Here is a 14,264-nt window from a genome sequence, read left to right as displayed (position 1 = left end):
ATAAAGAGCGCAAAGCGACTATGAAATATGTATTTTCCAAGTAATATGAACGGGTATTTAGAGAAGGTAAAGTATCAACTTAGTAATATGCTGTCAAGTTTTTAATGACTTTTATACAGGATAGCCCTTTTTTACCCCTCCTAGATAAGGAAGTGCAGTTGGCTGCTTCGCTTTGTAAGGCACAAAGCGAGTACAATGGAAAAGTTTGTCGAATAATTGGAATTGACTTGAAAGAACCCTCTAAGGAAGAATACCTGAGATGGAGAAGTTCTGACCGTCCTTTGGATAGGAAGGCAGAGGTCATTATTTACAATACCTCGACAACGTGCACATCTGTTTATATTTTGTCTTTAAAGAACAAGAAAGTATTATCCAAAAATGAGGTAAGGCTAAGTCTAAGAAAGTGTCTCATCTGATATATAGACATATCTATATAGTTTCGTAATGTGCAACCAAGTATTACTTTAGACGAAGCCGTCGAGGCGGAAAATTTGATAAAGAAGGATCCAAAGTGTCAAAAAATTTTGAGAGAAGAGTACAACATTACAGATACTGACTTAATTACATGTGATCCTTGGACAGTAGGAAGGAAGGATCCAAATAATCGAAGACTAATTCAAATGTTCACTTGGTGTCGTATGAACAAGGATGACGAGAATCAATACTCTCATCCCGTGGAAGGTTTTCTTCCCATTGTGGACCTAAATACAATGACTATTGTGCAGCACGAAAGCTATGCAAATGCTCCTGTTCCTAAGAAGTTGTATCCTTTTAGGGCTGATAAGTGGACTCTGCGACAGGATCTTAAGCCTTTTGATGTTATGCAATCCAATGGACCCAGTTTTCAGGTCCATGGTAATCATGTTAAGTGGCAAAACTGGAGCTTCTATGTTGGATTCAACTCAAGAGAAGGCCTCGTTCTGCATGATATTCGTTACACTGAAGGAAAGGAGGAGAGAAGCATTCTTTACAGGGCGTCTGTTTCAGAAATGGTGGTTCCTTATGGTGACCCTGATCCTCCTCATAATACAAAGAGGTTGGTTTGGTTACTCCTACAATGTTTGAAGTGTCTAAAGTATAAGAAAGAGCTTTCGATGAGGGGGAATATGGTTTAGGAAATTGTGCCAACTCTCTCCGTTTAGGATGTGACTGTTTAGGTCACATTCATTATTTCGATGCTTGTCTAACAAATGCCAAAGGAGAGCCTCAGATTGTAAGAAACGCTGTGTGCATGCACGAAGAAGATATTGGCTTGCTCTGGAAACATCTTGAATTACGTACGAGGCATCCTGAATCTAGGAGAAGTAGAAGACTAGTCATCTCTATGATTGCAGTAAGTTGAAGCCTTGAACAAGCTTGATTACTTTAACGCCAATAATAGACTTTGGTAAACTATGACTATGGATTTTTCTGGTAAGATAACAGTCTCTATGGTTACGTGTGATTGAAGAGCACTGATTCAACTTACTAGGTACCTCTATCAAGATGGAAAAATCGAAATGAAGGTGAAGCACACTGGACAGCTAAATATATGTGGTAGAAACATTTATCATAATGGAATGAGAAATGGAAGTCTTGTTGCTCCAGGTCTTAATGCACAGTATCATCAGCACTTTTATAGTGTTCGACTAGACTTTGATATAGATGGAACGGAGAATCGAGTCACTGAAATAGACGTAGTTCACCCAACAGATGAAGAGTTGGGAATAAAGACAACACAAAAGAATGCAATGACCATTCGAGAGACAGTTCTTTCTAATGAACTAAAAGCTGCTCGAGATATTGACGCTGCTAGAGCAAGAACTTGGTTGGTGAGCAGCTCTCGAAGACGAAACTACCTTGGTCAACCAACGGGCTATAAGATAGTACCAGTGACAGTTGACAAGTTTCTGCTAAACGAGGATTCTGCCGTAGTTAAAAGAGCAAACTTTCTGAAACGTGCCTTATGGGTTACATCCTTTGATGAAGAGGAACGTTATGCCGCAGGAAGGTTTCCTAATCAGTGTGAAATAGATCAGGGTTTGGGAAAGTGGACCCAACAGAATAGATCAGTGCTAGATAGAGATATTGTCGTTTGGTACACTTTTGGCATTACGCATGGTAAGCTTGCAATACACCCTGTCGTCCTTGTATAGTTGATTTGATTGTCTTCTCTAGTTCCTCAAACCGAAGACTGGCCAGTCATGCCTGTGGTTGAGGTAAGCTTGACAATATTTTAGGAATACAGAAGAGTATTAACGCATCGGCAATAGGCTGGGTTCATGTTGCATCCTTGTAACTTTTTCGATATGAACCCTGCAATGGATGTACCACCCAAGTCATCTTCTTGTTCTCATGTTTCTGCAAAAATTTAATGCCCTTTTAGAAGATAGTTTTTGTGTTTCTCGAAATAAAATTGTTTTATCAAACTACAACAAATATTATCATATTGTAGAAATCTGAAACAGTTTTATTTTTGAGGTGTAGATTGGAAAGGAATCTCTCAACTTCAATCCATATTTATATCGTTTCTATAATAAAACGAAATGGATTTTCTACTCTTGATACATTCATTCACAATAATTTCTCCTAACTTGGAACTTTCTTTCGGGTTTAATAATTTTGGAAGAACAACTACTTTACGTGGCCAGACCGCTTCCTTCATAGAATGAAATATCTTTTCAAGCTGATGTTCTGTAGACTTTCTTTCCTCGCACTGACTTTCTGATGTGTCCAACCATATATTATATAAAGTTCTGCCATACTGCTTATATGTCTTGGTCATAATGTCCTGCATCTCCATAGTTTCTTGAACATTTATTTCATTGCACAAATCCACACAAGTGACAATAACGTCAGGCAGAATTCCATCAGGTGCTCCTGCGCTTCTAAGAATTCTCAAAAACTCCCAAAATGCAAAACATCCAAAGCGAATCAACCTCCCCTTTATAAAAGCATTTGCCGAGTAGTACTTTTTCCATTCATTCATATCAAACAGCAAGTCAAATAAACTTTCTGTACAATTTGTAAAGTTGTCATTCTGCACATAACTGCTTAAAAAACCATCCAGCCTTTCTATTTGTTTCTCTGAAGCCTTTTTTTCCTGCTCTCCATCCTCCAGTTTATCGGAACAACTCACTTTATAAGCAAATTTCTCGAGAACTTGATTTGCATTTCCAAGCAGTGGAATACCAGAGGATCCTACAAAAGAAACCTGAAAAGTTGACGCAACCAATCTTCTTATTTCTTTCCTTCTGTACTCTAATAGCAGCTGCAGTGGAATGCGAATGGAGTTTTTGGGAAAGACTGTGGTCTGATTTTCTTCCAATTTCTTGTTAAGATAGTTATTTTCTGAATAAAAATTCAGGTCAACAAATTCAACTTGTCGCCTACACGTAGGACACTTCATATCGTCAAGTCGATAAATGCAACTTGAACAAACGTGACTGTGTTGACAAGGTATCAGTTGTAAGAGTTTCTGTATCTCTTCAAAGCAAATACAACAGTTCTGAGGAGCAGAGACTAACCTTTCCATATCAGTTTCAAACAACACAAGAAGTATCCCGCTGCAAGGGACGCAACCGGATTCTATCTGGATTTCTGCGCAGAAATGTCCTGTAGACATTTCATCTTGAAATTCTACAATTATGTGAAAAAAAGTCGTTTACATGATTCAAGTTTGCGATAACATTTAAAGACATGCTTTCTCTTATAGGAAGAAAACCAGTGTTTGCTCAAACTATGCTTCGTATCAAGGACCCGAAGAAGAGCAGAACGTTTTACGAGAAACAATTGGGAATGCAGTTTTTAACTCGTTTTGACTTTCCTAGTCTTGCATTTTCACTTTACTTCTATGCAAGTACAGAGCAAAAGATTCCAAATGATCATTTATCACAAGCAGAAACTGCCAAATGGCTGTGGAACGTTCAATGTCCAACCTTAGAACTGACTTACAACTGGGGAACTGAAAAAGACTCTGAATTTCATTATCACAACGGTAACGAAGATCCTAAAGGTTTTGTGCATGTGACATTTGTTGTGAATGATGTAAAAGAAACAGTTGAAGAGCTTCAGAGTCAAGGCGTTCCCGTAATACAACATCCATCTCATTCCGAGGTAGGTTAGCTGCAAGCTGGACAACATTTACAGTTTTTTGAGCAGATTGGAAAATGCGCATACGTCTCGGATCCAGACGGCTATTGGATCCAATTGGTTTCAGGAGAACGAAAAACAGGATATCTCTATTCCAATACAAAAAGTGTCGATGATGTTAAAAGTAGCCCGGTCTTAGCAGAGGTAAATAATGCTTATGGTTCAGAATATTTTTTATCGACATTTCAAAGACAATGCTTCGTATCAAAGACCCTGCAGTTAGCAAAGAATTTTATGAAAAAGGTCTTGGAATGAACTTTCTTGGACATTTGGAGATCCCTTCATCTCGCTCAACAGTCTATTATTACGGCTATGCAAATTCTTCTTCTAATGAGATCTACTCAATGATAAACAAGTTCAAAACCTACCAATGGACGATTCCTAGAATGGCACTTCAATATTTATGGGACTCGGAGTCTGATTCCTTCTTATCTTATCATAATGGCAACTCAGAGCCCAAGGGATTTGGACATATTGGTTTGACAGTCGATGGTATTTGTTGAATCTTTCATTTCGAGCCCTACCTCACTTTTATCTAGATATCTATGGCGCCTGTTATAGAATACAGAAAGCCGGTTATAAAATCATTCGCAAACCAGGTCCTTTTCAAGTAAGATTGAAATGTTCATAGTTCGAATTTTAAAGCTGCAACAATAGGATGTCGGTGAAATCGCATTTGTATCAGATCCTGACGGGTAATTGGACTTCAAAACATAAAAATGAACAATGCTAACGAGACATTACGATAGCTATTGGATTGAACTGATTCAGCGCAGTTCGTTGAGGTCTCCAAAATCAGCTTTATGAGGCATTTTTCAAACCTGTTAAAGTAAAATTCTCATGAGTAAATGCCACATTTACTATTCAGACTTGAAGTCTTTGAAAATAAGGACAAGTTTTTTTGGTTCATATTGTTGAATCTACAAAAGCAATTGCAGTAACTGCAAAATGACTTCAAGCGTTTGACATTTCAATGTGCATCATAGCTGTAAGCCATATGTGACAATCAAGCAGCACACTCAGACAACAAATTGTACTCCGAAACCAAAGTGATAATACTCGAAATTCCTGTATAGACATACCATAGGAAGCGGAACAAATAAACCAGTACATTTTCAAAACAATTTCAGAAGTCTTTCACTAACAATAAACATTAAAATGGAACAAAACAGTCGTACACAGCATACAGTATCCGAGTATCTTTTCACTGCAACTTACCTTCGAAATCTGCTCAATGAGGGAACTTGTAGGCCGTACTGGAGTTTCTTTTGTTGGCTGGAAGAAATGAAAATGAGTAAAAATCTCTATAAGAGTACATTAAGATTTGAGTTCTATTTTTTGGGACCTTTTTAAGTTGACAATATTTCCAGGTAAGCAAACTCTTGGCTCCTCATCCGAGTCAACAAGAAAAGCTGGTTGCGCTATTTGAGTGCTTCATATTGTCTCAACACAACCAACATGCGGTGTAATTTGAATTAGACTAGAGTAGCGGTAGTTCAAAGCGCGAAGAAGCTTTCAAGTAAATATTCATTTGCTTTGCTTGAGGGAACCTCATACTCTGGCAATATCTGTAATGTGCGTAAACCAACATTCAATTTTGGAAAAGTACTCCAGTTGCACAGCCCTTATTGATAGCAGAAACTTTTTTTATATGGTGCAAATAATGCGAACTAAGACGACATTTGCAATGTTTGCCATGGCGAATTTCATTTCTAATCTTTTCTATACAATTTCTTCTTTATATCGAGTGAGAACTGGCATTCAGTCAAAAGTCCTGCTCAATAATGCAAGTTTTTTTTGCAATCAACAACCATTTTTTATTTCAATTCTAACGTATTAAAAAATTGAACTCCCTGGTCATGCCAACAGGAAAAAGAGAAAAGAAAGACAACTCCTACTTATCGACTCACCATGTCGGGCTCGAGGGGTAAGGTTAGATAATTCTCCAAGTCATGTCGGCATATTTGGTTGCAAATATCGAGCAACTGTAAAATATAAGGTACAAAAGTTGTTAAATCCAAACTTGTAACAGGCTCCTAGTCGTTTAGTGGTACTTTATCCGCCACCATTCTAAAATCAACAGGCTGGTTATCGCTTAGGCGTGGATTAGGACCTAACCAATATTGCAAATAAGACGCACGTATCGGTGAAAAAACAACAAAGCAGTTAGGCTTACTTTGGTGCAGAGTTGTGTCGGTCAAAAGTTATGATAAAGCGAAGAAAACCAACGGAGCGTCAGAGAAGCATATTGTTAGAATCTTGCGTTTGAAAAATTTCGATAGTTATCACCTTTGCTAAAAATGAACAAGTTTATTTGTCAAAGGATTCTTCTTCCATCTTTTCTAAGATTTTGTTTCGAATACCATTTCTGTGATGGTTGAATGACTTTGTTCATTACAAAAGTTTTCAATTTCGTCCGGATATGCAGCAGCGCTTTCCAACTGTAGTTCATTAGTCTTCAATAAGTTTCTGCGTTCCATTCTTCCTTGAATCTTTCAGAAATTTGCAAGATTTCTTAAAGATGTAGGAAATTCAGTTCTTTCACACTAAATTCATTTTGTAGGCCACTTGAGGAACCGTCAATCACCTTTTACAGAAAGTTCAGTTCGAAAACAGATTTTACGTAAAGAATATGTGGTCGATGATTAGCTCAGATCTAATCAAATAAATGACTCAAATCCTAGAAACATGCGATCATATTCATTTGTGCAACAAGGATAATTAGGCATTTTCGATAGGATCCAATCGTTTCGAACTGTACTCCGATATTACTTAAGAAGTTTCGGTTCCATCCAAAGGATACGAAGATGACGACGAAGCCTTTCGCTTTCTACTTTTGATGAAGCCATCCAAAGCATTTTGGGTCTTGTTTATGTTGAAACTCTTCATAGAAAGACATTTGTCAATGTGTCTATTGATATCTTCGTTTGACATGTTCGCATTTAACAAAGCATCACAAATGCAGCATTTTATAGCTTCTGGCGATGATGCCTCGGAAACCTTGTACGAGCAAGTTGAATTTGGGGCTCTTCTTTGAAAGAAAGAAACGATAGAGTTGGGGCGAGAAGTTGGTTCTTCGTCATTCAAAGTAACAAAATTCCCAACTCCCACACTAACTAGACACACAACAAAGTCACTTCCGAGGCGTTCTCGGAGTAAGTCAAAACAACGACCTTCCAACTGTTTCAAAGCCGATCTTCGTAGGTTCGAAAATTTATCACAGTAATCATTAGATGGCGACTTTATCGAATTGCACAAAGTACAGAGTCGAATTACATCGAAAGGAACATTGCACGAGATCGACTCTCGTCTTGTGCTTGAACTTCTGAGATACGAAATGATTAATAAGCGCCCGTATCTTCCTGCAAAAACAGTGGCATGTTCAACCAACCGATCAAGCAATCTCTCGACAACAATTCCTAAATATCTCTCTACCTCTGACCAGCGTTCTGTCTTGGAGAATCGCTCCTCACATGAAATGCTTTTGACCAAGGAAGTATCATGAACGGACTCTTCGTCGATTCCTCTACAGATATTAAATAGTCGAATACCTAGTCGACTTCCAAAAACTTCAACAAGTCTCTCGACTGGTATACAACGGAGCTGCTCACAAGTCGAAACCAAGAAATGATCAACAAGACTTTGATATGTTGCAGAACCAATTCCTGGTAACTTCCTAAGGTTCAAGTTGCTCAAATAGCTCTCGACACATTGAGGCAAAATAACAGTTTGTTCATCAGGCTTGTGTATACTAGCAGCAAGCTTTGACAACAATTTACTATTGCTTAAACCTCCAGAACATGTCAGCTGCAATTTGCTCTTTATAGTTTCGCGAATTTCAAAGCAAAGGTGCGAGGCTGCTACAAAAGGTTTTGCTTCTTCCTTTTCGAAACAAATACAAGAGTCTCGCTCCTCAACTGGCCAGCAAAAACCCTTGATTGACGTTTCACAGGAATACTCTTCCTCTCTATCGCAAAGTATTTTTGTGACATCTATAAAAAACTCATCAAGTCCCAGATTCTCAACAGCGACAACTCCAAAGGTATCTTTGATTAGAGATATAATTTCAGAACAGGCTATTCTATAGTCCTTCAAGTCAGAAGCATCCAAAAGAATCAAATCTGGACACAAATCGTACGCATCTTTCACCAACATCAGCTTCTTTACTCCTGCTGCTCGGGCAGGATAGTTACAGGTTACAACCAAGTTCCTTTGAAAAGCTCCAACAGGGCGGTTCCTATCTATATCCGGTCGCTTGCGTAACTCTACTTGGCAGTAAAAGTAGTCCATGTCCAAGGCAATAATGGTTTTAAAAGCTGAAAAGTTTGCTGAGTGAACTACAGTTGACATGTTCAGAAGATCAACGGAAAAAAGTTCTCCGAAAGTTTCTGTTTCATCAATACAATATTTGATTGGTTCGTTCTTTGCTTCTCTACAACGAGTAATCACTCCGACTTGAGACGAAAATGAAGCTCCGTAAATTCAAAGCTATCAGCAATTCTTCTTGAAGAATATTATTACATGCTTGTTCTTTGTTCCGCCCAGTCGAAAGATATTTTCCTTCTTCGGGGGTTTTTGTTGAATAGTTCCTGAAATATTATTTTAGTTTGTTCCTTTCCAAGCATAAAGAGAGCAAGTCTCTATAAAAAATGTAATCCGTTCGATAATTTCAGGTTTGTGACTCTCCTGCTGTACTACCCAAACGAAGCGGTTTTGAAAAAGAAACAGTGAAATAAACCAATGTGTTTGCACTTATACGCTCATAAGACGAGTTATAACTAGGAATATTGCTTCTAAGCACTGTTCTTGTTGAAGGACGACTTTCAAATTTTGTTCTAGTTGTGCTCTCAATAGCATAAAAGTTTAAATCTCTTCTTATATCCAATATGGAAGTATATTTTCTGTTGCTGCCTTCTTTATTCATTTTTTAAGTAGAATTCCTTGTTAAAATATCCTTCACTGCGGGAGAATAGTTTTTCTGCCATTTTTGTGTTAACATTGTTCAAGAAAATTTCAGTGAATTTCATAATCTAACCTAGTTGTCTTCCAACTTTGTTACAATCAGTTTGGAACTGGTGTAAGTTTTTTTTATGAATACTTTTGACTTTTGCCTTTGAACGAAACAATTTTCAAGATTAGACCTTTGAGCTCTTATTATCCACATATTTCTCTCCATTAGAGCCTATTAAATAGCGAAGAATAAATTGCAATGCATCTCGTTTCTAAAACTAACTACAACAGGAAGCCTTTATCAATGCAAAAACGCAACAACAACAGTCAATATGGAAACTCAAAACTCAAGCATCAGAGTAAAACGATAGAGCCATTTGTCATATAGTCTCAGTACGAAAGTCTTTGATAAAACTTGAATAGATTTCAAAACTTATGACGTTCTTATTGTATTTCATTCCATGTCATGCTATTGATACTGCAATTGAGCTTGCATGTAATACCAACATTCAACGACTCTTCTTCGATATCCCTTCTATGCAACTTGAACAATATATCCGGAATAGGTCGCATTGAATTGATTGGAATACAAGTCTTTTCCAATTCTAAAACATGGTCCACAATCCTTTCCCATTCACTTTCTTTTCCAATGATACTCTCTTAGAAATGAATTCAACACGGGAGATCATTAAGAAAGAGTAGAAAATGGGATGTTGTTGGGATCATAACGTGAAAACTCCAAGTACGACTTTGTCGAAATGTATCTTCAAAAATATGAAGCAGAGACTTGTGAGAGCATTAGAAGAATTCGACAACATAGTCCTGAAAATTACTTTCGAAGCAAGTCAATCTTCCATATTATAGTCACTCAATAGCTTTGGACTCAACACTTCACATACATTATTGATCCCATCTTCTTCTAGGCACTGGCGATGACATAAAAGCATCCCATTTGCCAAACCATATAGAGGAACACCTTCATTTGTAATCAGTTGGTTGGACAAATCAAACCAAATTTCAAATAAAACTAAACATAACAAAATATAGGACCATTGTCGTTTTTCTTGGTTGAAAATTGTAAATGAAATAAGAAATGATCAACACAATATGAGACATTCGTAAATCATTCTTTATTATCATGACTTTCTCTCTGGATGATAACAACTCTTGTTTCGACTTTCATGTTGCAAAAGAATGTCTATACCGACTGTTTATTCTAATAATAGACTTTTCAAGGCTTTCCTGGAAAAGTTCTCATCACATAAAAATTGACCCACACAATTATTTCCAGTGCAAACATTCGAAGGGACTCTTCTCCGAATGTTTAACAATACGATTCTTTTCAAAAGGAGAACGTGACAATAACTCCAATCGAACATTAGAGGAATCCATTAAGTTGTTGCGTATACGTCAGCCTCTGCTTTCCCAACTTGAGAGGAGATAAATGGGGTTATTGACAGAGTTCTCGAATGACAGAAAAGAAGTCATTGTATATCGTAAGATAATCACCTGTTGTGTCTTTCAGATCAAAGAAATTGTTCTTTCCTTCAGAAGCACCAATCTGTCAAAAATGACAAAAAGATATTCATTTGTTTTCATATTCAACACATCACGAATCTTCTCAGACACCACTTTAGGCCTTGGTTGTATATTATCATACGGCTCGAATGGATTCGGCTCTGGAGTATTCGCTGCAAACTGCCCACTTGAAGCTTCTCTTTTCAGGAGGTTATTGACCAAAGCTTTTCAGAATGACAAAAAGACGACTGGCGCTTTTCAAGTTTCCAAAAAGTTCCTATTGTGAGGATCCAAGGAAGAACCCCCTAAAGCACCGTCAACGCCATCTTTTTGAGTAAATCCAGATCATTCAAGGCAAATGTGCTCTTTACAGTACCAAAAGAAGTGGACCACAACAAATAATGATTTGCTCCATTTGATCAGTTCCAGAAATAACCATTGCTTTTCACTTTTGGTTCAGCTGATACACTTGTTTCGTGACTTTAGGGTTACGATCTACCGCTACACAATTATAGGTAGCCTGGCTAAGCTCTCGGATAGAATGGTCCATAATGAACTTCTCGAGGAAAGATAAAAACCAATCACAGGTAATACAAGCCTCTCTCTATACAATATTCCTTTTAAGGAAAGCCAAGAAACAACATTTCTTTCTTTGGCTTAATAAAATCCCATATTTTTAGTGAAAATAAATATGTTATCTCAAGAAGTATATAAAAGCACACAACACATCGAATATTGTTTTATATAAAGTTTGATTCTCTCTAGTAAAGTGACTAGTCATTCAATACCGATTGAGGCTTTAAACTCAGGACAAAGCTGTGTTTTCATTAAGTTCCAAATAATGATTCACAAAGTTCTTTTCAAGCATTTGGATCTTCCTTTGTGTGACAGACTTGAGTAAATGGGATACATGACCTGCTTAGGCTCGCAGTTCAAAGATTTGTTTGGGTAACTCGAATATGTTTATACAAGTATGTCTTTACAGAATAATACTGCCTTGTCTATTCAGAAAAAAGAGAGAGTCATATTTGATTATCAATAAATCTCATAATGACTTTTGAAGTTTTAAAAATAAATGTTTACTTGATTCACGCGCAAGATTTGTGCAGGTTGGGATAATAAGGAGATTGAAGCTACTCATTTTGATACAAGAAAAGACTTGTCTATCTATCCAATCCAGTAGAAGGTTTGGATAGTTTGTGAATAACAGATGGAGCTATTACAATTGGAACAAAGAAGGTAAAGCGAAAATAAAATAGATTGCACACTATCAACCCAACGTAGTCGTACAATACAAGAGTTACTATACAACTTGTTATTCTCAAATATTTGCCTATGTTGGTTTCAAATGAGAAAATTCAAAAGTTTCCAACTCTTGATTTGTCAATCCCAAAGAAATACAATTGTCATAAGAGTGCGTACAATTAAATAAAAGGAAGAACTTTTCTCCAAATGTTCCACGATGCTATGTTTCTCAAGCGGCGCAAGAGGAATAAACACTAATTGAACCCTTGAGACTGAAACTACGTAATTGTATATATTTAAGCCTTCACTTTTCCCAACAACTATAAAAAACAAGTCCGGTTCTTTACACAACTCACGAATAATACCGATAAAGTCGTTGTATAGACAAACCACACCTTTGTCACTCTTTTCTAGTTCAAAAAAGTTCCCTTTTATCCAACATACACACACTAACTTCATCAAAAGCTACCAGAAGATATTGATCGGAAGGAATGCCCAAAGCCTTCCTAAACTCTGAAGCTTCATCAGGCTTCATAAACGGTAGATCCATCTGATCACAAGCTGATCGGTACAATAAATAGTACACTGCCAATCCAGGTTCGTCTTTCCTCGATGAAGTCTGTGGACTCCAACTTCCTCAGATCTACATAAAGCAACGAAGTCCTTTTCAAATTGTCCAAAAAAGTGTTCCTCGAAAGGTCCGAAACAAAAGTCGACAGGAATTTTCACCAAACCTTCCCACCAACTCCAAATAGGTTTGACAAAATTTAGTTTTGCTGAGCCAAGCACAAGTGGAGGAAAAGGAATGGTCAAACGATAGTTATGACCACTTGTCACAACGCTGAATTGTTTTCGGCCTTTGTAAAGATCACAGAGTATTTTTGTCACTTGAAAAGCATCCTTTTTTCGATCTACTATATATGAATTGTATCGGTTCGAAGCATTCCTCTCAACCATTGTCAAGTTTGAATTTCAACAAGAGTTGCAGAATCGTTGCTTTCAGACATTTTCACTATTGAAATAATGACCTACTGACTTGACTTTGAACAGATTCTTGATTATGTAAAGATAAATAGTATTGAAAATTAATTTTGAGATAAAAAAGGTAACCATAGGCTCTTTTATGAGCTATAATGCTTTGTGTTCTGCTACTCGTATTCAGTGCTTTTCAGAGTATGTTGCGAACCTGTTTCTCTCTCATCTCTTTTAAAAGACGTATGTAGCACCTCATTTACTATTTTGGTTATCGGTGATATGCCAACCAAATAGCTGTTTTGAAACTTTCATTCTACTTGGTTGTATGACACACTGCGCAAGCAAGCTTGAATTCCTTAACATTTACCAAATAAAAGATAGTTTTATACTCGATTCTTTCTCCATTCCAACTGTTTTTGTGAAAAGCGCATACAATTTTTTTTCAATTTTCTAAAAACTGAGGATATCAGTAACAAAATTATTTTTTACCTAAAAGAAGCATGTGATTCTATAACGATTTGAGAATGTCAGATCTTCATCGATATTCAAATGAGAAAATTCAAAGTTTCTTCCGTTGCAATGTAGCAAATGAGATAAAAGTTATGCTTTGGATTCTTTTTTCTTATGATATACTATGCAACTGTCACAATTTCAGTTTGGATATTTAGAACCGAAAGGAGTTTCCATTTATATCGCAGGCGTTGTTGAAACTCTAGTGACTCTTGTCATAATATCCATTTTGTCTGACAACCAATGATATATATGTATATATTAAGAGATTTAAGAAAAATGATGACATAGTACAACCATTCGACTGAACAATAGCTCCAGTTTATAGTTCAATTATCACAAGGCAAAAAGTTATTGGCTATCATAGCGTATGTCCAAGAATAAATATACAAGCAACTTCCAAATACAAGCATATAGCCTTGGAAGAACTCGAGTCAACAGATGAAATTAGTGTGCTGTTTGACCTGTTGGGTAAAACTTGGCTTTTCGTCAGAATTTCGACGACGATTAAGAGAAGAAATGCTTATAGAAATTTTTTAAAAATTGAAGAATGTTAATCTCGAAATTTCCGTGCGAGGAAAGGAAACTTTTAAAAATTTCATTTGAGTTCAAAACTGTCATATGATTGTTCATGTTGCCATCTAGCCAAGATTATTGCAATTCTTGATCTTCAATGCTTCTTATTGTAAACAGATTGTCCATCCAACTATTGGCACAAGTTTTTATATCCTTAGGTCGTAAAGTCAAGCTACTTATGGTAGATCACTTCAATAAAAGTATTTTTGAGATAGTTTACAGTTCTTTCTCACCCTGAATATTTCATTTATCTTCAAAAAATGAAAGATTGAGCTCACTTCTTTATGAGATATCATAGTTTAAAAAAGATATTTTCCAGTTTTTTACACAATCACTCTTTTAGACAGTCAAAGCTCTTT

At 36.7% G+C, this 14,264-nt stretch overlaps 5 protein-coding genes across 5 annotated transcripts; 2 read left to right on the top strand and 3 right to left on the bottom strand.

Moving 5' to 3' along the window:
• Window positions 1-28: 28 nt before the first annotated feature.
• Window positions 29-2,423, top strand: Gasu_49900 (primary-amine oxidase). The gene is made up of 8 exons (XM_005703855.1): window positions 29-66; window positions 120-383; window positions 438-1,036; window positions 1,087-1,333; window positions 1,382-1,413; window positions 1,472-2,100; window positions 2,158-2,198; window positions 2,253-2,423. Exons 1-8 carry the CDS (start codon window positions 46-48, stop codon window positions 2,352-2,354), a joined length of 1,935 nt encoding a protein of 644 aa, XP_005703912.1. The 5' UTR covers window positions 29-45; the 3' UTR covers window positions 2,355-2,423.
• A 10-nt stretch (window positions 2,424-2,433) lies between these two features.
• Window positions 2,434-3,408, bottom strand: Gasu_49890 (uncharacterized protein). Its single transcript, XM_005703854.1, has one exon. It carries the CDS (start codon window positions 3,386-3,388, stop codon window positions 2,489-2,491), a length of 900 nt encoding a protein of 299 aa, XP_005703911.1. The 5' UTR covers window positions 3,389-3,408; the 3' UTR covers window positions 2,434-2,488.
• Window positions 3,409-3,698: 290 nt separating this feature from the next.
• Gasu_49880 (lactoylglutathione lyase) lies at window positions 3,699-4,995 on the top strand. Its single transcript, XM_005703853.1, has 6 exons — window positions 3,699-4,095; window positions 4,141-4,275; window positions 4,323-4,623; window positions 4,671-4,741; window positions 4,789-4,826; window positions 4,881-4,995. The coding sequence occupies exons 1-6, from the start codon at window positions 3,721-3,723 to the stop codon at window positions 4,936-4,938; spliced, it is 978 nt and encodes a 325-aa protein (XP_005703910.1). The 5' UTR covers window positions 3,699-3,720; the 3' UTR covers window positions 4,939-4,995.
• Window positions 4,996-6,667: 1,672 nt separating this feature from the next.
• Gasu_49870 (DNA polymerase iota subunit) lies at window positions 6,668-8,658 on the bottom strand. Its single transcript, XM_005703852.1, has one exon. It carries the CDS (start codon window positions 8,479-8,481, stop codon window positions 6,904-6,906), a length of 1,578 nt encoding a protein of 525 aa, XP_005703909.1. The 5' UTR covers window positions 8,482-8,658; the 3' UTR covers window positions 6,668-6,903.
• Window positions 8,659-10,650: 1,992 nt separating this feature from the next.
• On the bottom strand, window positions 10,651-12,488 carry Gasu_49860 (archaeal ATPase). The gene is made up of 3 exons (XM_005703851.1): window positions 12,295-12,488; window positions 12,022-12,254; window positions 10,651-11,360 (listed from the first exon to the last, which is right to left on the bottom strand). The coding sequence occupies exons 1-3, from the start codon at window positions 12,392-12,394 to the stop codon at window positions 11,340-11,342; spliced, it is 354 nt and encodes a 117-aa protein (XP_005703908.1). The 5' UTR covers window positions 12,395-12,488; the 3' UTR covers window positions 10,651-11,339.
• Window positions 12,489-14,264: the final 1,776 nt, after the last annotated feature.

Source organism: Galdieria sulphuraria, assembly GCF_000341285.1.
Source record: "Galdieria sulphuraria unplaced genomic scaffold scaf_48, whole genome shotgun sequence".
Lineage (NCBI taxonomy): Eukaryota > Rhodophyta > Bangiophyceae > Galdieriales > Galdieriaceae > Galdieria > Galdieria sulphuraria.
Note: the sequence above shows the minus strand (reverse complement) of the source record. Positions and strands in the feature narration are given on the sequence as shown.

Bases quoted from the DNA above. Each gene is read 5' to 3' on its own strand.
- Gasu_49880 (XM_005703853.1), top strand. From the start codon at position 3,721: ATGCTTCGTATCAAGGACCCGAAGAAGAGCAGAACGTTTTACGAGAAA. The intron at 4,096-4,140 runs GTAGGTTAGCTG...TTTTTTGAGCAG, and splicing joins AACATCCATCTCATTCCGAG to ATTGGAAAATGCGCATACGT. The intron at 4,276-4,322 runs GTAAATAATGCT...GACATTTCAAAG, and splicing joins GTAGCCCGGTCTTAGCAGAG to ACAATGCTTCGTATCAAAGA.
- Gasu_49870 (XM_005703852.1), bottom strand. From the start codon at position 8,481: ATGTCAACTGTAGTTCACTCAGCAAACTTTTCAGCTTTTAAAACCATT.
- Gasu_49860 (XM_005703851.1), bottom strand. From the start codon at position 12,394: ATGGATCTACCGTTTATGAAGCCTGATGAAGCTTCAGAGTTTAGGAAG. The intron at 12,255-12,294 runs GTGTGTGTATGT...TTTTTGAACTAG, and splicing joins GGTAGCTTTTGATGAAGTTA to AAAAGAGTGACAAAGGTGTG. The intron at 11,361-12,021 runs GTACGCACTCTT...TCACTTTACTAG, and splicing joins GTTCTTCCTTTTATTTAATT to AGAGAATCAAACTTTATATA.
- Gasu_49890 (XM_005703854.1), bottom strand. From the start codon at position 3,388: ATGAAGTGTCCTACGTGTAGGCGACAAGTTGAATTTGTTGACCTGAAT.
- Gasu_49900 (XM_005703855.1), top strand. From the start codon at position 46: ATGAACGGGTATTTAGAGAAG. The intron at 67-119 runs GTAAAGTATCAA...ACTTTTATACAG, and splicing joins TGAACGGGTATTTAGAGAAG to GATAGCCCTTTTTTACCCCT. The intron at 384-437 runs GTAAGGCTAAGT...ATATCTATATAG, and splicing joins AAGTATTATCCAAAAATGAG to TTTCGTAATGTGCAACCAAG.